The sequence below is a fragment of the Mesoplodon bidens genome (genome assembly GCF_964165515.1).
Source record: "Mesoplodon bidens genome assembly, chromosome: 4".
Lineage (NCBI taxonomy): Eukaryota > Metazoa > Chordata > Mammalia > Artiodactyla > Ziphiidae > Mesoplodon > Mesoplodon bidens.
In genome coordinates, this window is record NC_138160.1 from 120,995,823 (window position 1) to 121,018,881 (window position 23,059).

The 23,059-nt window shown below is 49.0% G+C and overlaps 1 protein-coding gene across 2 annotated transcripts; it reads left to right on the plus strand.

The window, feature by feature from the left end:
- Positions 1 to 7,962: 7,962 nt before the first annotated feature.
- On the plus strand, positions 7,963 to 22,145 carry DELE1 (DAP3 binding cell death enhancer 1). Of its 2 annotated transcripts, XM_081230497.1 has the most exons (13): positions 7,964 to 8,097; positions 8,804 to 8,918; positions 9,013 to 9,130; positions 11,151 to 11,298; positions 12,264 to 12,425; positions 12,668 to 12,756; positions 12,859 to 12,955; positions 15,591 to 15,733; positions 16,576 to 16,734; positions 16,825 to 16,917; positions 19,051 to 19,210; positions 20,415 to 20,654; positions 21,554 to 21,684. In XM_081230497.1, exons 1-12 carry the CDS (start codon positions 8,067 to 8,069, stop codon positions 20,651 to 20,653), a joined length of 1,554 nt encoding a protein of 517 aa, XP_081086623.1. In that variant the 5' UTR covers positions 7,964 to 8,066; the 3' UTR covers position 20,654; positions 21,554 to 21,684. The 2 variants fall into 2 exon arrangements, with proteins under 2 accessions (XP_081086622.1, XP_081086623.1); XM_081230496.1 differs by lacking the exon at positions 20,415 to 20,654 and having other exon boundaries at positions 7,963 to 8,097; positions 21,554 to 22,145.
- The last annotated feature ends 914 nt before the right edge of the window (positions 22,146 to 23,059 follow it).

Genomic DNA, 23,059 nt, shown 5'->3' on the forward strand with positions numbered 1-23,059 from the left:
AGGACCTTTGCACATGCTGTTTCCTCTGCTTGGAAGGCTATTTTACACCTTCCACTTCGACCCCGGCTGCCCGTTCTTGGGGCCTCAGTTTACTTACCTCCAGGAAATTTCCTGATTCTCCCCTCCCCCAAACGTAGTCTCTGCTCTATACTTTCATAGCAGCCTTGGCTTCTTACCAGCAATGCTCCCAGTTGTAATGTATCATCAGTTTTGTTATATGTTTGATGTCCATCGCTCCCTAGACAGTTCACTTCTTGAGGCCAGGAGCCCATCCTATTGCATTCACTGTGGTATCCCCAGCCCCCAGGACAGTGGCCGACCTAGGCCCACTATTTGTGGTGAAATGGTGGGACTCTGAGGCCAGAGGGAATCTTGAATCTTCTATATTGTTTTACCAGTTCCTTCCAACAATAAATGTATTTATTAAGCTGGGCACCAAGGACACAGAACCGTATAATTCTATCGCTGACCTACTGGAGCTCATAGTCCAATGGCAGAGACAGGCATGTAAATAGAGGACAACACAACACACAGATGGGGTGGAGACAGCAGACAGGGTGTGTGGGGGGTGGTCTAGGTGGACTAAGCTTCGTGCTTTTCCTGCATTATCTTACTAAAACTCTCAACTGTCAGATAGGCCTATTACTATCCGCATTGTATAGATGAAGCATAGAGGTTAAACAACTTGCCTAAGATCACAAAGATAGCCATGGCAGAAGTGGCATTCAAAGAGGGCACATTCTGCTTCAAAGCCAGAGCTCTCAACTACTTGGCCACTCTGCCTCAGAGCAAAGGGCTCTCAGTGAGGTTACCCTCCCTGCCCACGTCCCCAGTTCTGGTTCTGCACTGAGAATGGGGCACTGCCCCTCACCACGTTCTTGCCAGTAGAAATCCCGCCATCCAGCGGCAGAGAGGGAGGTGGGCGCGCAGGGCTGAGGGGCAGGTGAAAGCCCTACGCCCTGCTCCGCACAAGAGCTTAATGAGGAGTGTTCACAGGGTGGCAAAAGGGACCTGCAACAGCTCAGCTGAAAACAGGAGCACCTCTGGCTTCTGTGTTGCCAAACCCCAGCACTGGAGGGAGGCCCCAGCCTAAGCCGGCTCAGCACCCTGAGGGCGTTGCTCTCACCTTTCACACCCACCTCGAAGCTCCACTGATCCTGCTACATCTCCTTTCACCACACCCCCGGGGCTTTTTTTTAAAGGTTGGATTCACATCCTTCATTTGCTCTCTTAACAGCGGCCCTGCCTGCTCTCCCGGATTCCAAGAATCAGCCAGCAAAGCTTTTGGAGGCTTACAGGGGAACTGCTCTTCAGAGTCTTCTCTGCTGGGGCGTGGCTGAGGTTAGGTCAGGGTTCCTTCGAGGATTTGATGAGACCACCCCTCTTTTTCAGCACCACCACCCCTCCAGTTCTCAGAAAGCTGCATCTTCCAGCAGTGGCTGGAGTATTCCGACAGGTGGATCTGAGGTCACAGCAGGACATCTAATGGAAGAGACTAGCAGTTGATGTTAGAACTCAGGAAAGAGAACAAGGGTAAGGCTGTTAAGTGCTGCCATTTATCGAGTCCTTTCTGTGTGCAGAAAGCTGTGCTAAGCACCTCATGTGTGGTTGCCCAGTGAATGCTCACGTCAACCCTGTCAGGAAGGGACCAGTATTATCCCCATTTCACAGATGAGGAATTGAGGCTCAAAAAATTCAGGTAACTTTCCCAAGTTCACTCAGCTAGAAGGTGGTGGTGGGGACTTCCCTGGCAGTCCAGTGGTTAAGACTCCGTGCTCCCACTGCAGGGGGCAAGGGTTCGATCCCTGGTCAGGGAACTAAGATCCCACATGCTGCACGGCGCGGCCAAAAACAAAAACAAAGTGGTGGGGATTCAAACCCAGGCCATTAGGACTCCAGAATTCAAGCTCTTAACCACTCTACTCCTGTTTAGGAGTCAGCCACCCAGAAGGAAGGTCAAGAAGAGAGTGACGGACAGAGAACTGAAATGTGGGCAATGCTGTACTCAGCGTCAGGAGGAAGAGGCAATGGCAGAAACGGTGATCAGGAGGTAAACAAACATGGGAGAGGCAGTACAAGGGAAGCTGGAGAGGAGACAGATTCAAGGGGCTGACACAAAAGATGGTGATTTTTACAGGACCTGGTGACTAGCTGGGTGTGGGAGTGTCTGACACCTTTGGAGTGCCGATCACGAGAAATCCAGGAGGCAAGCTAGAGAGAGAGGACTCACATCATTGGCTTCGAGTCTGCAGTCCTGGGCTTTCCGGGTTCCAGATGCATTCTACCTTTGGGGTCCATTAGCTGTCCCCCACTCCTCCATATCCTGATAAAAACTTTTCTAAAAAGCTATCTTCAATGGGTTTCTCACATTTGCAGTAAGAGTCAAAAGTAATATGGGGGTGGGCAGAGAAAGGAGTTAAGCCAACCCTGAGTTTAAGGTTTATTCCTGAATGGTCTGGGGAAATGATACAATTGACAGCCGTAAGGAAGGGTTGGGTGACGAGGTGGTTTGGTATGTGAGAGTTAAGGAGTGGACGGTCAAGTGAGTCAAGGGCTCTGGGTCAAGATTGATTGAGCGAAGGCCCACTGGTGGTTAATGAGGTGGTCTTTGATGACCCTGGAGACAGCTGTGTCAGAAGAGTAGCGATGGAAGCTGGGAGATGGCCGAAAAGTGAGGGAGTCGTGAAGGAATGGGAGGCAGTGTGTGTTACTTAATTAAGAAATCCAGCAGTAGAGAGAACGAAACAGAATGGTAGCTGTAAAGGGCAGGAGGATGAAATAAAGGATTTTCCCCCCAAGATAGGAAAGGCCTGTGTATATTTCATAGAAAGAAAAAAACTAATAGATGTATGCTTGTCTTGAGGGTCAGGATAATTATAGAGACAAGGTTCTAGAAGAGACAGGAAGGGAATGGGACAGGAGCAAATACAGAGTTTGGCCTTAGAACAAAGGAAAGAGACAGACCTCTTCTGTGTTCTTGTCATTTCCTCCAAAGCACATTCATGGCTTACATTTATTTGTACAGTGTGCAGCTAAACATCCACAGCTGTGTTCACAGCTGCTTTCAAGTTAGATCCTTCTTCACATTACTGTTTGTTGACCACGTGCCAGGCAATTATGTGTTATCTCATGAGATGTGTACAATTATCATTCCCATCTTACAGATGTGGAAACCAAGGTAAAAGATAATATAATTCACTTGACCAAGGTCACCCAGCTGGTAAGTGGGAGAGCTGGGTTGGATGCCAGATAGTCCCATTCCACTGCTCTTCTGTGCTGCTTCTAGAAATTTTAAAGAGTTGAAAATTGTTGCCTCTAGGGGGTAGGACTAGAGGGTAGAGAGCTGTGTGTGGGGTCTGCTGGGTTTTGTTATAAGCCGTTTAGTGATGTTTTTACTAGAGTAGGCTCTCCTTTAACAGACTTTTTTTTTTTTTTTTTTTACTTTATTTTTGGGTGTGTTGGGTCTTCGTTGCTGTGTGTGGGCTTCTCATTGCGGTGGCTTCTCTTGTTGTGGAGCACGGGCTCTGGGCACGCGGGCTTCAGTAGTTGTGGCTTGTGGGCTCAGTAGTTGTGGCTCACGGGCTTAGTTGCTCCACGGCATGTGGGATCTTCCTGGACCAGGGCTCAAACCTGTGTCCCCTGCATTGGCAGGCGGATTCTTAACCACTGCGCCACCAGGGAAGTCCCGGCAGGCAGACCATTTTTTAAGTGAGGGGTAGAATCCACTGAGCCTGGCACAATCCCTGCTTTTTGCAGGCAGGCTCTTCCTTAACACAGTTCACACTTAAGTATAAACTGTTTGACCACCTGGCAGTCTCATGTCCAGATGCTACCAGAAGTAGCAGGCTTTCTATGACATGTTTTTGGTTTTTTTCCCTAATACGAAACAAACAAAAAAAAATCAAAAACTTGCACAAAGGAGTCTGCATTTTTTAATGATACAAATTCCCACTAACAAAAAGCAAAAGGAACTGGTGTCAGTGCTGCGATGACTCAGCCTTCTCAGCGATGAAGGTGAGGTCACTGGCTAGAAGGGACAGGGTGAAAATGAGGGCTTGACCCTCTCCAAACCATCCCTCACACAGCAGCCAAGAGCCTTTTAGCATCCCTTGGGCCTGATCATGCCCCTCCTTCCTTCTTTGATGTTTCAGCCCTTAGGACAGAGTCCAGACATGGTGTGGGGGTGGGCGCTATATAAGACTATGAACCAACAAGGACCTACTGTAGAGCACAGGGAACTCTACTCAATAATACGTAACAACCTAAATGGGAAAAGAGTTGGAAAAAGAATAGATATATATATAGATATATATATAACTGAATCACTTTGCTGCACACCTGAAACTATCACAACATTATTAATCAACTATACTCCAATATAAAATAAAAAGTTAAAAAAAAAGACTTTATGATCTGGCCCCATTTACCTCTCCAGACTAAAGGGCTATTGCTATCCTATACCACCCCCTCCACCATCCCCTACCCTAGCTACAGTTGCACTGATCTTAAATTGTGCTCTCTTTGCCTCCCTGGGACTTTGTACCAGCTGTTTCCCCTGCCTGAATTGTTTTTCCCTTCCCTCCTTCATCTGGCTAGTTCCCAGGCCTCCTCATTCAGGTTCATTGGTTTAGAAGTCACTGCCTCCAGGAAGTCTTCCTGACTTCCATACCTAGGTTATGAGCTTCCCCTGGGTGTTCCAATAGCACCCTGTTCTTTCCCCACAAAAAAACCACATTCCCCTGTATTCGTGCCTGTGTGTCTTCCCCTCCCACACTGATGCTGGGATGACTCTGTGAAGTGCTTTAACCAACAGAGTGTGGGAGAAGTGACCCTGTGCAGGTTCCAAGCCTAAGGCTGAAGAAGCCTGGCAGTTTCCGCTTTTGTACTTTTAGAAGCTCTGAGCCACTATTTAAGAAGTTCAGGGCTTCCCTGGTGGCGCAGTGGTTGAGAGTCCGCCTGCCGATGCAGGGGACACGGGTTCGTGCCCCGGTCCGGGAAGATCCCACATGCCGCGGAGCGGCTGGGCCCGTGAGCCATGGCCACTGAGCCTGCGCGTCCGGAGCCTGTGCTCCGCTACGGGAGAGGCCACAACAGTGAGAGGCCCGCGTACCGCAAAAAAAAAATAAAAAAAAGAAGTTCAGCTACCCAGATGGAGAGGCCCTGGGACTACACGGAGAAAGAAAGAGGCCTAGTTGAGCCTTCATATGACTCCGGCCTCAGCTGCCATCTGACTGCCACCTCACGACAGACCCCAAGTGAGAGCAGCAGAATTGCCCAGCTGAGCCCAGTCAGTTCACAGAACTGCAAGAGATAATAAAATGATTGTTTTAAGCCACTAAATTTTGGAGAGTTTGCTATGCTGCAATACATAACTAAAGGACCATTCTGGATTTCAATCATCTACTGAATTTGTTTGTCCTTCTAGACTATTTTCTCCATGAAGGCAGGGACCATTCCATTCTTAAAAATTGTTATATACTCAGGACATTCTCCAGCACAGAATAAGCTCTCATATATTTGATGAATGCAAATTAACAATGTCTACAAGGCGAAGCCAACAACAAATGTCTAGACCACTCACTGTGTTGAGTATACAATGACATCAACAAAAGGTGATTAACTGGACATCTGGGCAGTAAGTTCTCAATGTAAGACAGCTTACCTTTGTAGAGGGACTGAGTCAGATTGACTTTGGGCTGCAAGCCAACAACACAGAGCAACGTCAGGAGCAGAAGAGAATGGCTAATGGTTCGGGCCTGCAAGTTCAGAAGCTAAAGGCAAGGAACAAAGTTGTTATCCCCGATGGTGCTCCTCTGGGCAGCACTGAACAGGTGATCTGGTGTGTCAGTCAGTGAGGACTCCAGCTGCCCTAGCCAAGTACCCCTCACTCAAATGGTCTGTTAGCGTTCACAGGCTTCTAGGGACAAGAGACATCAGAATGCCACTTTACACATAGGAACAGACATCATCGTCAAAAATTTTTAACTCGCTTTAAACACGGAGGGCCTTCAATGTACGTGGAATGAATACATTTCTGCTCAAATCGGTAAATCCCAGGATTGAAGTCTGGTGGTCTTGTCTGTAATAATCATCAGCACAAAGTGTCCAGTCAAGTCAACGTGTATTGTTTGAATATCTTCTGTGTCAAGCCTTACGTGGGATGCAAAATGGGAAAATGCCATCCCTGCCCTGAGGGAGAGAACTGGGGAGACTAGACTTACACAAATGAGATAATTAAATAACAGGACAACATATAATTACTGCTAAATTGTGTGGTAAGAAATTAAGTGCTACAGGAATTGGGAAACGTGGAGAGCAGTGAGGGCTCAAACAGTTGGGAAGTGCTGGGAGGAGGAAGAGAGCTGAACCAGCATGCTTGTTATTTTATTTTGACACAATAACACAAGGAATGTGAAAGGTGGCTGCCCCAAATCCCAAAGCCAAGGGTATTTCTGAAGTTTCCCAATATTCACATTTCTGGGCCTTTGTTTATTGCTTCTTCTGCTTGCAATACCTTTCTCCCTTCTCCACCTGGTAAATTCTTACTCAAATTTAAAGGTCCAACTCAAATGCAACTACTTTTCTGAATCCTTCCATGGTACCCCATAACCCAGTGCTCTTGCTTCTACTGGAACATATCTATGCCTTTTGCCTACTCACCTCCTCTACCACTGCCATTAATAGCAACTTACATTCATTAGGCTCTTACTATGTGCCGGGAACTATGCTAAACAGTTTAAATGTGTTGTTTAAGCCTCAAAACAATTGCATGAGGTATCCATTTTCCTATTTTATAGATCAAGAACCTGAGGCTTAAAGTGGTTAAGTAAACTGACCAAGAATACATAACAGGAAGTAAGAAACCATTCAAACCATGTGTGGGACTCCAGAGGCCACTCTTAAAACACTGGACCATGTCTTCCTGGAGACTACAAATGCTCTTTACTCCTCGGTCTTCTCCGATTCTAGGATGCTGGCTGACATATGGCTCAAAAATTGCTGAACAAATTAATACCACTGTCATACACATGCCTGGGTCTAAAAGTAGGTACCTCCAGTACTCTTTTACCCCAGATAGAGACTTCCATCAAGCCAGAAGTCACTACCTGGGAGAAAGGAGGAGGGAGAAAGTGTAAGCAACTTACATTTGATTTTGAGCTCCTTTATTTCACGGATTCAGGTGTGGGGAGAGGACCGAGTCTTTGCCCAACAAAAGAATACACAGATAACTCTGGCTGGGTCTGAAGATGAGAGCTCTGATTAACAGGCGTGGGGGCGGGGAAAGGGCCAGTCTCCTCTTTGGTATTTTGAAAGCAGCAATTCAAGTTGTTCTTGTCAAATCAGGAAGGACCAGTCGAGCTCACTCTATCTGACCCTATCACTGGGCGGACGGAGGCCCAGACAAGGGAAGGGCTCAGCCCGAGGCTACACGGTGAGACAAAGCTGGAGCCAGAGCTGGATCCCCCCGAATCGGAACCCCACTCGCAGTTTCCATCGCCTACCCAGTCGGGCAACTCCAAGCAGATGGCCTTGGGCGGAAAGCTCGTACTACTGGTTTCCTCCGTCGGACCCTAAGGTTCCTCTCCCCCACCCACTGGACCTGGTGTCTCCCACCTCCTCTAGCATCGGGGCCTGGGGAAGATTGTTCCCCCTCGAGTCTCCACGGTGTCTGCAAGGTCGTCTGGCACCACCGAGGCCGCTCTCGCCCCGCTTCTCAATGGTCCTTCTTCTGAGGCGGTTCAGCTTCGCCCCCTGCGACCCCACTCCTCTGCGCGACGCCCCCCCATTCTTATGCGGGCAGCAAATGACACCTCTTCCACCGGAGGCCGAGCCCACATCCCCGTGCCCTTGTCTCAGTTCACCTCCCCGCTAGCCCCAATACGCCTACACCTCCCACTTCCTTTCGCTGAGCGCCGTCCTTCCGGCTGGGCCCCCTTCTAATTGGCTGGCGGTGAGCTTCCTTGGGGACTTGGCCACTCCGAGGGCGCCACACAGGCCACTCTAGCCGCCGTCCCGGGGTTTAGCCGCGCTCTTTTGGTTGCGAGCTCTATGGTGTTGGCGACGACATGTGGCGGCTCCCGGGACTCCTGGGCCGAGGTAAGGGCCTTCGGCCGCGGGTCTTGCGGCAGCTGAGACTTGGAACTGAGGAGGGGGCGGGCCGGAGGACTGAGCCAAAGCAATAGTGGGCGGTGTTAGAGCGGAAGAGAGGCGGGGTCGTTAGGGGCCTCGCTGCACTCAGTCAAGGGGCTGTTCGATTTTGAGGTGTGGGCGTGACTAGTAGGAAGAGGGTGGAACTTAGAGCCAAGGAGATGGGTGGAGCTATTGGAAGGGGAGGAGCCAAGTAGCCGGAGATGGTGGGCGGAGTTCATGAAAGATGAGTAGAGGCCAGTGCAGTAGGCGGGGCCAATGGGGTAGGCGGAGCCAATGAAAAGAGGCGCGATTTAGAGACAAAGAGCTACAAACATTGAGCGAGAGTTTGTGTATGAATGTCTGGTCATCTTAGAACAGTGGTTGTCAGCCCTAGGAGGGCGTCAGAATCACCCGGGGAGCTTTTTCAAAATATTGATGCTCAACCCTGAATGATCCTAGTTTATTTGGTTCTGGGGTGGCACGCTGGAATCTGTACTTGGCAAAAGATCCCCACGTGTATGTATCCTTGTTTAAGAACTTCTGCAGAAGCAGGTGCCAGTGTTTCCTGGGTTCCTGGGGTGGGGGCTCTGTCAAGGGTCAGAGGGAAGATTGGTGGGGCTACTGTTGCCTCAATCCCGCTCATATCAAAGTGACTGATCCTTGCTCTGCACAGCTCTTCCCCGTCTGCTGGGACCTGACCTCCGTGGGGTGACCTCCAAGTCCACCAGCCCAGATGGGCCTCAGGCTACCTCCTCCAACCTGCTGGTCCCTGTGCCCAGTTTCGACAGGTGAAATACTACCATTCCGTCACCCATGTGCTCCCCTAGCCTCTCTCTACTCCCACTTAGGACAGAACTTGATAGCCTCTGTTATATCTTCTAGGTCTGGCCACCATGGCCCAGGCACAAGCAAGGGCCCAAGGTCCCATGGATGGAAGGCTGCCTTCCAGTGGATGTCTGCCCGTGACTCCCGGAACACATTGTGGGATGCTATATCATGGGTAAGGTTTCCCCAGTCCTGTCCTTGTCCTTCAGTGTGGATGAGAATGATCCTGTATGGAAGTATAGCCTAGAAACAAGAGCTAGGGCATCATTGTGGCCACACTCAAAATTTGAGTAACTCATGGCATTGGAGCATATTTGGGGAGATATTGCTGCTCCCTTTCCCCCTACTCCCCATGTATATATTCCTCCTTTCATTCAGTAAACATTTATTTAACACTTTCTTTGAGCCAGGCATTTTTTGCTAAGTACTAGGGACATAGCAGAGAACAAGGTAGATATGATTCTTGCCTTCCTGAATCTTACAATTAAATAATACTAAATAGCTAACTTTTAATTTATTAATGTATCTATATATATCATCTTATTTAATCCTTACAAAATCTTGCAGAGGAAATATCTCTATTTTATAGATGAGAAAACTCAGGCTCTGAAACTTTAGGTAACACTCTTAAGGTCACACAGCTATTCAGTAGAGGAACCAGATTTTACTCTGGAGCTCGTGCTCTTAGCTACTGTGCTCTACGGCTTGGTTGCTATACCTAGTATGGCCTGTAAAAGCACATAGTACGTATCCTGACCCATGATCGTCGCTCAGTAAATATTTGTTAAATCTGATCTATAAAGGCAGAGGCTCGGTAATACGAGCTAACACGAGGTCTAACAAGGCAGAATCTTTGCCTCTTAGGTTCTGCTTATAAGATATTCTAAATGAAGTTGGCACTCACGTCACACTTGTCTCCATCGCTTCTCATCCCTCTCACTTTCATGCTGCGTACTTTGGTCAAGTGGCTTGACCTCTCTGAGCCTCAGTTGTCTCATCTGTAACTTGGTGTCATCAGCAGAGCTGAGACTGGAATGTCTCCACGCCAGGGACACTTCTCCCTGGGGAGCTATGGCCTAGGGAGAGGGATGTGTTTTCCCATTTTGTCAAAGATATGAACCCTAGGGCAATCCTATAGTGAGTCCTTCTAGAAACTGGGTCTGCATCTCAGGGGTCCTGATGCCATCCCTCAGCTCTGTCACTACTGCCTATGTGAAAGGGCCTGAGCACAAGCTTATCTCCAGTGATATGGATACGTGTCCCTGTTATTGACATTGCTGGGACCTTCTCTTCCTTCTGGTCTCAGCACACACATCACTTATACAGAGAGGCTTTCCTCTACTCCCTGTCTTGTCAGGGGTCCCTCTTATGCCCTGTGTAAACTCTTGATTTGTTTCCTTAGCGGCATTTAGCATAATTTGTAGTTATTATTTCTCTGTGTACTTGGATTTTGTCTTTCTCCCTCAATGAAGATATGAACTCCATGAGGGCAGAGACTGGGTCTGTCTTGTTTGCCATTGTATACAGTGCCTGTTGCAACAAATACGTATTTGGGTGTCCTTTCTCGTGCATAACACAGGAAGGGACAGGGAAAACCAAGCACTGGGCTAGGAGCTAGCTTAGGTCTTCTGCAGACCTGTTGGAGAAGAGACACCCACAACAAGCCTGTAGCTGTGAATGTGTGTGGTGGGGTGGCTTGAGGGTGGGGGGAGGAGTTGTGCCAGGCTAGAGAAAGAGGGAGCCTGATGGGGAGCTCTGACCTGTCTGCATTTGGCTGCATGTGTGCCCAAGCCCAAATTTGCCACGTTATCTTTTTGCCTGCTTAGACTTTGTTTATTCAGTCACTCGCTCAGGCGTTTATTCAGCATGTATTTATTAGTGCTGTATCTTAGTGCTCTGCTAGGCGCCGGGGATACGTAGGTGAGCAAAACAGACATGGTTCCTCCCTCGTGGTGCTTAGAGACTAACAGGAGAGACAGACCTTGATGAATAATTGTAGAGATGGCTGTTTAAGTACCAGTGTGATCAGGGCTCCATGGGGAAAGTTCGGGTGCTTATGAGAGTGTGCAGTGGGGGAGCGGCTACAACCAGGAGTCAGGAAGGACTTCTCGAGGAAGTGATGTTGGAGATGTAGGCGAAGACTGAAGGAGTTGACTGGTGGAGAGCTGTGTCCCTTGAAGTGCTGTCTTCCTCAGGGCACCCTGGCCGTGCTGGCCCTGCAGCTGGCAAGGCAGATCCACTTCCAGGCGTCCCTGCCAGCAGGACCTCGGCGAGCGGAGAGCTGCTTTTGGCATAGTCCTCTGGACCGTTTCCTCTCATCTCCCTTGAGGCACCCGTGCTCCTGTGAGTTCTCAGTCCCGGGGCAGAAGAGCTGGGCTGGGAGTTTCTCTGGGCCAGGAAGCATCTCTGGACACACCTCAGGAAAAGAGCCGTCAGCAGCTCCTTGCCTCTCCTATCTGCAGTCAGAGGAAGAGGAATGGGAGGAAAGTCTGTCCACCCAGCGTGTGGGCCACGCCTGCCCTCCAGGCTCCTCCCATGTCCTCCCCTCCCCTTCCATTGACAGAGCCCCGCAGGGGTCCAGGTTATTTTAGATCCTAGGAGTGGCTTCCTGCCCACTCCTCAGCCAGTTAGGTCATTCTCTGGTCAGTCATTCATCAATTAGTGAATCTTTGTTGAATGGCTATCATGTGCCATGGTACAGAGGCAATGCACCATAGTGATTAAGGCTCTGGAGTCACATTGTCAAGGTTCAAGCCTAGAACTGCTGATACTAGTTTGGTGTCCCTGGATGAGTTACTTTTAACTTCCCTGTGCCTCAGTTTCTTCACCTATAGAATGGGGAGATAATAAAACCCACCCCCACAGGTTTCTTGGAAGGACTAAATGAGTTAATACATGTTGAGGGCTTAGAACTGTGCCTGGCATGTAGTATGTGCTCAGTAAGTAGCGGTTTAAGTTCTTGCCCTTAGTATTATGATTATAATCATAATCAGTATTAACCATCAAACAAAGTGCTAAGTGCTGGGGCTAGAACAGTGAATAAAGTAGATCCCTCCCTGCGACTGGAAGAATTCAAGCCAAGGAGCGATTTATGCTTGGGGTGTGAGGATCAGCATAAATGTGGGCCCCTCTCCACCCCTGCAGAGGGAAGCCAGCCAAGGAAATGGAGGAGGAGGCATGTGAAGGACATGTCTCAGGAGTTTCCAGATTCTTCCTTTGGTCCGTGAAGACTCAGGGAGGGCTCAGTCAGCCCCAGCAGGCTGAACCTATCCCCTTCTGATGTGACCGCTCTCACTGGCTCTTTCCAGCACTGCGGAGACACATTCTGCCCAGCCCTGATAGCCCGGCTCCCAGGCACACTGGCCTCAGGGAACTCGGGCTGGGCCAGGAAGAACCCTCCACTCGGCCCGAGAGCCTCTCTTCACCCAGCTCCTTGAGAGCAACTGGTCTTCAGGGTGCCTCTGAGGAAGGTATGGTCCCACCTCCTAAAATCAGCAGAAGGTGGTGGCGGGGTGGGGAGTTGGGCAGATGGACCTTTGTTGCTGCATATGCCACATTGGGGAATTGTCATTCCTGTGAGCCCCCATGCTTTCTGGGGCAATTTGGAATGATTTTGGTTCCTGGCAGTGGTGCTGGATGGAGGGCTCTGTGGACCGGGGGAGTGAGAGAAAAGGAGAACTAACACCTTCCTCCTTTGCCTTTTCCCTTGCAGATCCCAGTGACGCCGGCTTCCTGCATGCCAGCAGTAGCTTCAAGTCCAAGGCAAAGCCAGCCCAGCCTCAGCCCACTGGCGAAAAGCAGGTATTGTCCAGATTTGGCCACCTGGATCCCCATAACATTCCCCTAGACAGGTGGCAACCCCAGTGAACTGTCCCATGATGAGTCTTTGTATTTCTTCCCCAGGAACAAGATAAATCAAAAAGTCTGTCCCTCGAGGAGGCCATGACTTCCATTCAGCAGCTCTTCCAGCTCAGTGTTTCCATCGCTTTCAATTTCCTGGGTAACTGGGTGGACCCTGTCTCAAGGAGGGCGGATGGGAAAATGGAAAGGGTATGCGGTAGGTCAAGTAGAGTCAGGGCAGGGAGTGGTTTACATAAGAGAGAGTTTATTTTCTCCCAGGTAGGTCGACCAAATCTGGCGTGGTGGCACAGTGGTGTCAGGGACCTATTCTCAGTCAAATGGTTCTGCCCTTCTTAAAATGGGCTCCCATCTCAAGGTTCAGTTTGCGTCATATCCAAATTCTAGCTAGCTAGAAGGGAAAGGTGGGAAAACTAAAGGACCACTCCTCCCCAACCTAGAAGTTGCACAAATCATTGTCTAGAATGAAGGCTTGCGGCCTTACCTAGTCACAGAGGAGCCTGGAAAATAGAGTCCTTAGGTGAATGACCATTTACCTGAAAATTCGGTTACTGTGTAAGAAGGAGAAAATAAATCTTGAATGACACCTTGAATTTTCTGCTGCACTTAGGCAAGAACAGGCTCCTGAGGTTTGGAGCAGGCCCTCAAGTGCCCTTCCTTACCCACATCTGGAGACTCCAGATTCCTCTCCACCATTTGTCCTGTTCTCCGCAGTGACTTGGCTTCTTTCAGGCCTTCTCATGTGGAGACCCAGACTGCCAGCAGCATCTCCTGGACTCTAGTGGGCAAGTGAGTGAGAGGCTAGGATTCATTCAGTACAAACGTATTAAGCATTCACCTTTGGTTAGGCCTTAGTTTAGGTGTTGGGAGTACAGTGATTCAAAAGACAAAGTCCTTACTCTCATGGAGCTTCCATGTAGGTTGAGGGAGAGAAAAACAACAACCTGGTAAACAAATAAAAAAGAGAATTTCAGATAGTGATAAATGTTACGGAGAAAATTAAACAGGGGGATGCATTAGTGACTTGGGCAAGGAGCAGCTTTGATTTGGAAGGCCTCGCGGATGGAAAGATCCTTGACCTGACTGACAAAAACAAGCCAGTCTTGTTTCCATCTGGAGAAAGCTTTCCAAGTAAAGGGAACAGCAAGTGCAAAGGTCCTGAGGCAGGATTGAGTTTTGTTTGTTAAAGGAACAAAGAAAAGGGTGAGCGTGGTTGTAGTTTAGTGATCACCAGGAGAGTAGAAAGAGATGAAGTCAGAGAAGCAGGCAGGGGCCAGATCAGATCAGGCCTTCTGAGCCATGGTGGTGTATGGTGCTTCTAAGTGAGACAGGAAGCCATTGGAGTGTTTTACGCTGGAGCAGGAAGTGGGGGTAGTCATGTGATCTGATTTACTTTTCCACAGATCTCTCTGCCTGCTGTGTAGACAGACGCGGGTCATAGGAATGCCAGAGGGGAAACGGGACTAGATTGGAGCTGTTACTGATGGCTAAGCAAAACATGATGGTGACTTGGTTTAGGTTAGAGGCAGAGGATCTGGTGTGGGGGATGGGGACAGGGTGGGATCCTGTGCCCTCTCGAGTCTTCTCCTCAAGGACAGAGGGCTCTGTGAACCCTTGACAGTGAGTTTTCAGGCAGCCAGGAGGTGACTCATTCACTGCTGGCCGAATGGAACCCGGCTTCTGCCTCATTAGCTTTTTGTGATTTTTCATGGGCAGACAGTCTTCTGAGAATTTTCTTGCCCATTCCTTCCTTCATATGCATATTCATTTATTCAGCAAGTGCTAAGCACTGTGGCAGAACACAAAGGGAGCATAAGCCATAATCATATTTTGCATTTGTATAGAGCTTTCACCCTATGCAAAGTTATTTCTTCTACATTCTTTTTCTGCTTCTGCCTCCAGGATTTTACAGTCTAATTGAGGAGACAGGGCTTGTACTCTTGAAACAGTTTAGTTCCTAGAAAAAGGCTTGTGTATGAAGTAAGTGCCGAAAGAGTGTTTAAAGCCTGAGTGTGGTCTGAAGATTCCAGAGCAGAAACAGGTTGGGAAGGCCTGATGATAGAGGCAGAAAAAGATATCCCAGGCAGGAGAAACAGCTTGAGCAAAGGCTTAGAGTTGAGAGTAGGCTGTGCTCAGCCCCTTCCCTGTTTTCCTTTTCGTTTGGATGATAAAGAGAACATGGGCTTTGGAGCTGGGCTCTCTTTCTTATATTCTCTCACAGTTTCCTCATAAAGCAAGATTGACAGTGTCAGCTGAATCAGTTACGTTATGTTGGTTACAAGCAGCCTAAAACCACTTTGGCTAACCTAAGCACAAAAGGAATCTATTGGGATCTGTTGACTTGCCAAGCCTCAGAAAGGAAAGGAATCAGAGGCTCCAGGGATGCATGCGGCAGTAACTGAGAAACAGCGTCTTCAGAGTGCTGCCATCAGAATAAACCTGCAGAAGCTGTTTTCTTTCCTGTTGCAGCCAGATCAAGATTCAGATTCCTGAGAGAGGGTCTCATTGGTTGGGAAGAGGGCAGGCACATTGATTGACAGCACTGGGGGGAGGGCTGTTTCCAAAGGGAAATGAGGATGTTGTTACCAAGAGGAGGATGGTGTACAGGAGGGCAGAACCCACTGATACCTATGGCAAACCAGTGAAATATTCAGAGGATGGAAGTGCATGCAAAGTGTCTAGCACAAAAAAGAAAGGAAGGAGCATGTGGGTATCTGACTGAGAATGTGGAGAAGTTCACAGAGGAAGCTATGTTTACGCCTAGTGCTTTCTTACAGGGACAGAGAACATGAGGGATGGAGACTACATGGCAGGCTTTTCTTACTTCCAGAAAGCAGCAGACCATGGCTACAGCAAAGCGCAGTACAATGTGGGCTTGTGTCACGAGCACGGCAGAGGTACCCCCAGGGACCTAGGCAAGGTACTACACTTCCTCCCTGCCCCCAGGCCCGTGGCCTATGCTGCACTGCCCAGAGTGACCTCCAGGAATGAGCAGTGGGCAGGGCTTGGGAAAGTCCAGCTTCTGTCTTCCAGCCCAGAGGGAAAACTAAGAAAGAAGTCCCCAGCTTCTAGGAATTTAGACTCAAAACACAGGAAGGCCGGGGACCTTGTCTATCTTCTTTGCAGCTGTATCCTCACGACATAGAACGTTACCTTGATGAATGGATCAATTCTAAAAAGTAGGATAAGTATGCATAGATGTTATATATAAGAATTTATATATAACAGTTTCTTAGAATTTTATACGATGGCCAAAAAAAAGGGAAGAAACTTGAAGTTCCTTCAACAGAGAATTGGTTAATAACATCTTTGTGGGCCTTAAAAATGATATGCTAGATCTGTATTTATTTGCAGGGGAAGATATTCATGGTGTATTGTTAAATGAAAGAAAATAGGTTACAAAATAGGTTACAAAAAATAGTGTAGTTTTCTCTCCCTTTCTTCCTACACACACACATAGACACACACACACACGCATTTATATATGTGTGTGAGTGTATATTAACATATTTGTGTATATATGTTAATACAGTACAGGGGGGAAGAAATTTACAAGATTGTACACTAAAATGTTAACAGAGAATGATCTTTAGGAGGCAGGATTTCTTGGGATTTTGTTTCTATTTTTGGCTTATCTGTATTTTCTGACTAATCTATAACGATTATGTGTTATTTAATTAAAATAATTTTTAAAAACTTCACTCCAAAAAAAGGCAGCTTACAGAGTTATCAGTTGACTGGATATTTTTCCCTTTGCCCCAGGCAGCCTTTTATTACCAGCTGGCTTCCAGCCAGGGTCACAACCTGGCTCAGTACCGCTATGCCAGGTGCCTGCTGCAAGATCCAGCCTCCTCATGGGACCCTGAGCAGCAGAGGGCAGTGTCCATGCTGAAGCATGCTGCAGACTCAGGCTTGAGAGAGGTGAGTGCTATTGGTGGGGTCACTCCTGGGCACTTGGGGCAGGTGGGGCCTGGCAGTGACCAAGATACCTTTTTCCTCCCTTGACCACAGGCCCAAGCTTTCCTCGGGGTGCTCTTCACCAAGGAGGCATACCTGGACGAGCAGAGAGCCGTGAAATATCTTTGGCTTGCAGCCAACAATGGGGTATGAGGTGTCCATATCCAGGCATGATGGGGATCAAGTCTGATAAAGGAAGGGATTTTGGAACTGGTACTGTGCCTAGGAGACGGTTGATAAGAGCATTGGGCTGGCTTCAAGCCTTAACTCTTGCTGACTTACTGTGTGTCCCTTGGACAGGTCCAGTGGTGTGCTGGCACTAGCTTGTACCAGCCTGCGAGAATTGTTGTTAGCTTGAAATCAGCTATGGGGAGAGCATTAGCACCACAGAATTGCCAAATGCTACAAAACAGGGCTTTTTCCCCTGGAGAGCTGGTTGTTAAACATTTACCAGCATACTACTGGGCTGGTCACTTCTTGTTTTCCTCATCTCTAAGATTGGGATAATAATGCCTGCCTGACCTGTCTACCACTTCACAGGGTTGTTGTGAGGATCAAAATCTGAGATAATAAGCGTGAAAGTGCTTTGTAAAGTGTACACGTGGAAGGTGCATAGTCCAGGGAAGTCAGGAGACACGTGATGTGAAGACATTGAGCAGTTTGGGGGTGTAGAGGGTGTCTGGTTGTCTGTCACCTAGGGGTTGGCATCCAGGCAGCATGGAGTTTGTTCCACAGAGCATTAGTTCCATGGAACGTTTATAAATAATACGAGGGAAAAATGGTCAGATGGGTTTGGGAAATACTTTGTTAAACAGGTATCTTTAATGCAGGAAATCTCAGAGCTTTATGTCACTGTGAATTACTGAAAAGGCATCTGTGGGTTTGCTGTATCCTCGAGTGTCTTTGACCAGTATATTTTTTGAGTTGTATCTTAAAGGACCAGGAGCCCTGGGTTAAAGCCAGCAGTGGCTATGTACTAGGATTTCCCTGCATAGGGGCTGCTGCTTCTCTTTACTTCCTGGCAACACAGTGATAGCGTTATTGAACTCTTGGGCATCAGAATACTTCTCGTTTTTCACTCTGTGTTGTCCAAAGTATCTGCAGTAGCTGTCAAAAGGGGACCAATGTCATCAAACAGTACCTGCCTCTGTGCCTGTCTTTCTATGAAAGAGCCCCAGAGTCTTCCTTGGGCTCAGTGGGTTGTGTGACCATGTGTGGGACAAGCCTGGGGGCACCCTGGCTGGCATTAGTCACCCAGCGCACCAGGAGAAGTGCACAAAGGGATGTTGTGTAACACATACATAACAGCATGGGTGTTTTGGCCTAACTGTGTCCTGAGTTGGCCTGTAGCCATGCATCCACCATATTTATTACATAGACTTTGACCTACATGTTACAGAAACTCTTTAGAAGGTAGAAGAGAAATAGAACCATGGTTGGGAGATTGAATATAATGAAAATATTCATTACAGAGAGGGAGAGATGAATGATGTGGGCAACTAAAGGCGTGAAAATCATAACACTAATCTAAGCACTTTCCACATATTGACACATTTAATCCTCACGACAGGGTAATAAGATAGGTGCTATTATTATGCCTACTTTACAGATGAGGAAACTGAGGCACAGAGACACAGAATATGATTGATGCCCGAGGTTACACAGCTGGTAAGTGGTGGAGCCAAGATTGGAACCCAGGCGTCTGGCTGTAAAGATTGGGCTCCTACTCCCTACCTGATACTGCCTCTCCCAGGAGCCTCATTCTCAGTGAGAGGGGAGAGAGGATCCAGAGCCAGGGACAAAGGGATTAGCCTTTTAACGTTTCAAAGGAGGAGAAACATGTTCTCTGTAATGTATGCTTTGTAGCTCTCTGGGTAGAAATCAGGAAGGCATTCAGGGCCTTCGGAAGCTCAGCCTCCACCCTTGCTCCTGGCTCTTTCAGGATAACGTAGGAGCCCGACTCCCTGGGCTCCCAGAGCAGGGCCAAGTGCTTCCCACAGCCTTCACTTCTGCACACTTTCAGCACCATCCTCAGCACGAGAAGCCTCCACGCTGCTCTGGCCGGAAGCTCCCTGGGTGGAGGGATCCCTGTCCTCTGTTCTGGGCCTCTGGCTCTTCACAGTTGAGATCCCTTGGTCCAGGGAGGGTTGTGGCTGGGCCTGACCCTGCAGGGGTGAAGCAGCAGCCTGCTGACTGCTGTACCTTCCTCCTGCCCCAGCGTTTCAGTTCTTCAGTCCTGCATACGTGGGCATCTGTGTGTCTGTCCGTCTTCTCCTTTAGGATTCACAGAGCAGGTACCACTTGGGAATTTGCTATGAGAAGGGCCTTGGTGTGCAGAGGAATCTGGGAGAGGCTGTGAGATGCTACCAGCAGTCAGCAGCTCTGGGGAATGCGCCCGCCCAGGAGAGGCTGCGGACCCTCTTTTCCGTGGAGGCAGCAGGTACAGATGAGAGTCAAAGCCAGCAGGTGCCTCCCCGAGCTCAGTGCCCTGTGACAGAGAAGGGGTGGCAGTAGCCTTTGGCCTCTTTGTTACTTCTGCTCCATTGGTGGGAACGAGCACAGCTTTTTGAGTCAGACCTGAGTTTTAACCCCTGCTCTATTCCTGAACTTGGCCTGTATGTCTTTTTTTTTTTAATAGGAAATATTCAGGTATTAGTACTTTTTACTTCTGTTGAACACATCTCTTGAGTTTTATTAATTTTACTTATTTATGTTTGCTGTGTTGGATCTTCGTTTCTGTGCGAGGGCTATCTCTAGTTGTGGCAAGCGGGGGCCACTCTTCATCGCGGTGCGCGGGCCTCTCACTATCGTGGCCTCTCTTGTTATGGAGCACAGGCTCCAGATGCACAGGCTCAGTAGTTGTGGCTCAGGGGCCTAGTTGGTCCGTGGCATGTGGGATCTTCCCAGACCAGGGCTCGAACCCGTGTCCCCTGCATTAGCAGGCAGATTCTCAACCAGTGCGCCACCAGGGAAGCCCGGCCTGTATGTCTTTGCACCTGTGTTTCTTCACCTCTGAAAACTCATTAGATTGCAAAGATTAAATGAGATGGGACTTCCGTGGTGGCGCAGTGGTTAAGCATCTGCCTGCCAATGCAGGGGACACGGGTTTGAGCCCTGGTCCGGGAAGATCCCACATGCCACGGAGCCACTAAGCCCGTGCGCCACAACTACTGAGCCTGAGCTCTAGAGCCCACGAGCCTAGAGCCCGTGCTCCACAACAAGAGAAGCCACCGCACTGAGAAGCCTACGCACCACAACGAAGGGTAGCCCCCGCTCACCACAACTAGAGAAAGCCTGCGTGCAGCAACGAAGACCCAGTGCAGCCAAAAATAAACAAACAAACAAATTTTTAAAAAAAAGATTAAATGAGATGACAGCAAAGGGCTTAGCACAGCCTGGCGCACGGTAGGTGTTGAATAAATGGTAGTCACTCCAATGACTTGTCAGGAGACACGCTATCCCAAGGCTGCCTCCGTGCCCTGACTTACCATCTAGGGGTCTGGGAGCCCTGCTCACTCCTGACTCACTCGGGCTGACCTGGGTTAGTAGTGCCAGGGGAACCAAGTCCTTTAAGAAGCCCCTGCTCCAAAGTAGGAGTCTAAGAACACAGCCTGAGTAAGAGTTGCTCTCGCCTCTCCTCGCAGCCCCGGGGCCCAGCGACCTGGCAGTGAGAGGATTGAAGTCGTTTTCCAGCCCCTCCCTCTGCAGCCTGAACACCTTGCTGGCAGGAGCCTCGCACCTGCCACATGCCTCGAGCACAGGGAACCTTGGCCTCCTCTATAGGAGCGCTCGTCTCAGAGCCAGCCCCGGAGCCCCCAGCAGGGCTGTCCTCCCACACCCCTACCCCTTGGAAAGGAGTCTCGTCAGACTGGGTTTTGGCTAAGGTGAGATAAAATGCAGTCACTGGTACCTCTCACTGGAGCTGGGGGGGAGGGGCGGGCAGGGAGGAGATGGGATGGCAGCAAAAACAGGGTGTCAGTATCCCTTTACAGGGTAGAAATTCCATGGGGGCTCAGGTTCCCAAGCAATTTCAAATGCATGGCTAATAAATGACTTTGACCATTTCCCCTAGTTGGTAGCCTCACAAATGGGCAGTGGACACATTCATTTTTTGGCCATGCCACACGGCTCGTGAGGATCTTAGTTCCCCAACCAGGGATTGAACCCGCGGCCTCAGTAGTGAAAGCGCCGAGTCCTAACCACTGGACTGCCAGGGAATTCCCCATTCACAGTCATTTCTGTTCCGTGCGTAAAAAAGATTCGTTCAGTGACCTGTGAAAAACTTTACTGAAGGGTCCAGAGACCCTGGTCTTCACGTTAGCCTTTGCCTTGGAGCAAATCCCTTCCCTTCCCTTCCCCCTTGCCAGTCTTCGACTTCCTCGGGCTTAGACCACATCATTTTTTGCCAGCATCTGATGTGTGTGCCTCCAGTGCTTCACCAGAGGATTTTAGGTAGTATTCAAACTAATATTTTTTAATTTTAGTGTTTGTATATTAATAGATATTATAAAAATGTGATTAGCATATCATAGTGTCACAGATACTAAAAATAATGAATCAAGTAGAGAAAAAACCTTGTGACATTGCGTAAAGGGGAGCACAGATCCAGAGAGGTGGCAAAAGTCATGGGGTGGTTTCATGAATGCCTAAAACTCAGGAAACGCTGAATGACGTCCGCTTTTGTTCATCCCCAATGGATTCCCGACCGTCCCCATTTCACCTTTGATTTGGAAGGAAGGAGTTTAGTGTCTAAACGCCTGATGTAACTGTTTGACTTTTTCAGACCTTCACACTTCACTCAGCCCTAAAGATGGAGCCTGCGAGTTCTCAGAGAGATACCACAACTTGAATCCCAGAGAAGAGGCCAGATATTCACCCGCCTTCCCAAAGAACCTTAAGTACCTGCCCAGCACAGTAGAGAAGAAGAAAGTGTGTAAAGATCCAGGTTCTGGCCACGTCACCTTGAAGCAGTGGCCTTACTTGCTGTGTTGTTTCCTCAACTGTAGACCAAGGGCAGCGGTGTCTGCCCTCCTACCCTCCAGGGCTCATGTAGGGCATTTCACTGCGGAAAGGACGTTGGTGCTCACTTAGGCCTGAGGAGGCAGAGTGATGCCCATGGTTACATGGCTTTATGAGTCACCAGCCCGCGACAAGGACCCCAGCCTCCTGAATCCTGGCCCAGGGCTCTTTTGCACAGTTCTCACTGTGATTTTAGGTGAAAGCGTTACTATCGTCCTGCAGATACGAGGGGGTAAATGGCAATTGGGCCCTTGGAGTCTTGAAGCAGGAGAGTGTAGATTTTGAGATCCTCTTTTGTGAAAGGTTTGTGCCAGAAATGGATGGGAGTTTAATAAAACAGATACTGGATTATCTCATCACTCTTGCCCTTGAGTATGTTGGGGAAAGCCAGGGAGACGGGCAGGGGAAGCAGAAAGCCGAGGCTCCATCCTCATCTCTAAACTCTCCATTAACCAATTTAAAGGGTCTTAAAAGCTTCTCCAAGAGAGAGAGAGCAAAAAATGATTTCTGAGTCAACGCTAATGACTCCAATTACTGAATTTGTATATAGCTGTTCCCCGGCTTCTGGATGTTAGCCCAAGTTCAAAAGCAGAGATGTGGTTGAGGACGGGGGTGGGGGGACTGAGGCCCAAACCCGCTAGGAACTGTCCAAATGCGAAAGACCACCCAGCATGGCCAGCTCAAAGCGGGGAGGATTTGAGGAGGGGAGTTGTCCACATTTCCCTCTCTGCTGCCCGCCCCCCTCCCCAGCCTCTAGTGGTCTCATCACACTTTTCCCAGCAACTTCCTCTCACGGCTGGAGCCCTAAGCTTCCTCCAGCTCGAGCGCCTCTCCTGCCCTCTGCTCCCTTTCCAGGGCTGCCCTGCACACTGGCCTCACCCCCACTGGTCCCCTCATGTGGCTTTCTCCCACAGATGGCTCCTTGGAAGCAGGGACTTTGTCTTTGGATTCCAGTATCCTCAGCACTTAGCACAAGGCCCCGTCGTCCAGGTAAGGGCTCAATACACACATTGGTTAAAGCTCCAGTTTTTAAGCAGTGCAGTGCGCTAATCTCTCTGCAAAAAAAAAAGATTTCTGTGGTCAAATAAGTTTGGGAAACACTGCACTAGATGTCCCCTTTTTATAGATGCACGATGCACATCAACATATTCAAGGTTCCAAGAAGTCCTGCAGTAAAGAACTTGGTTAACCCAGTGCTTCCCTCACAGAGTCGGGCGCAGAGCCCAGCTCCCTGCAGATCGCCGATGAACCTTCCCGGGCACCCTCTGTG

Bases quoted from the DNA above. Each gene is read 5' to 3' on its own strand.
- DELE1 (XM_081230496.1), top strand. From the start codon at position 8,067: ATGTGGCGGCTCCCGGGACTCCTGGGCCGAG. The intron at 8,098-8,803 runs GTAAGGGCCTTC...TGCTCTGCACAG, and splicing joins CCCGGGACTCCTGGGCCGAG to CTCTTCCCCGTCTGCTGGGA. The intron at 12,426-12,667 runs GTATGGTCCCAC...TTTCCCTTGCAG, and splicing joins TCAGGGTGCCTCTGAGGAAG to ATCCCAGTGACGCCGGCTTC.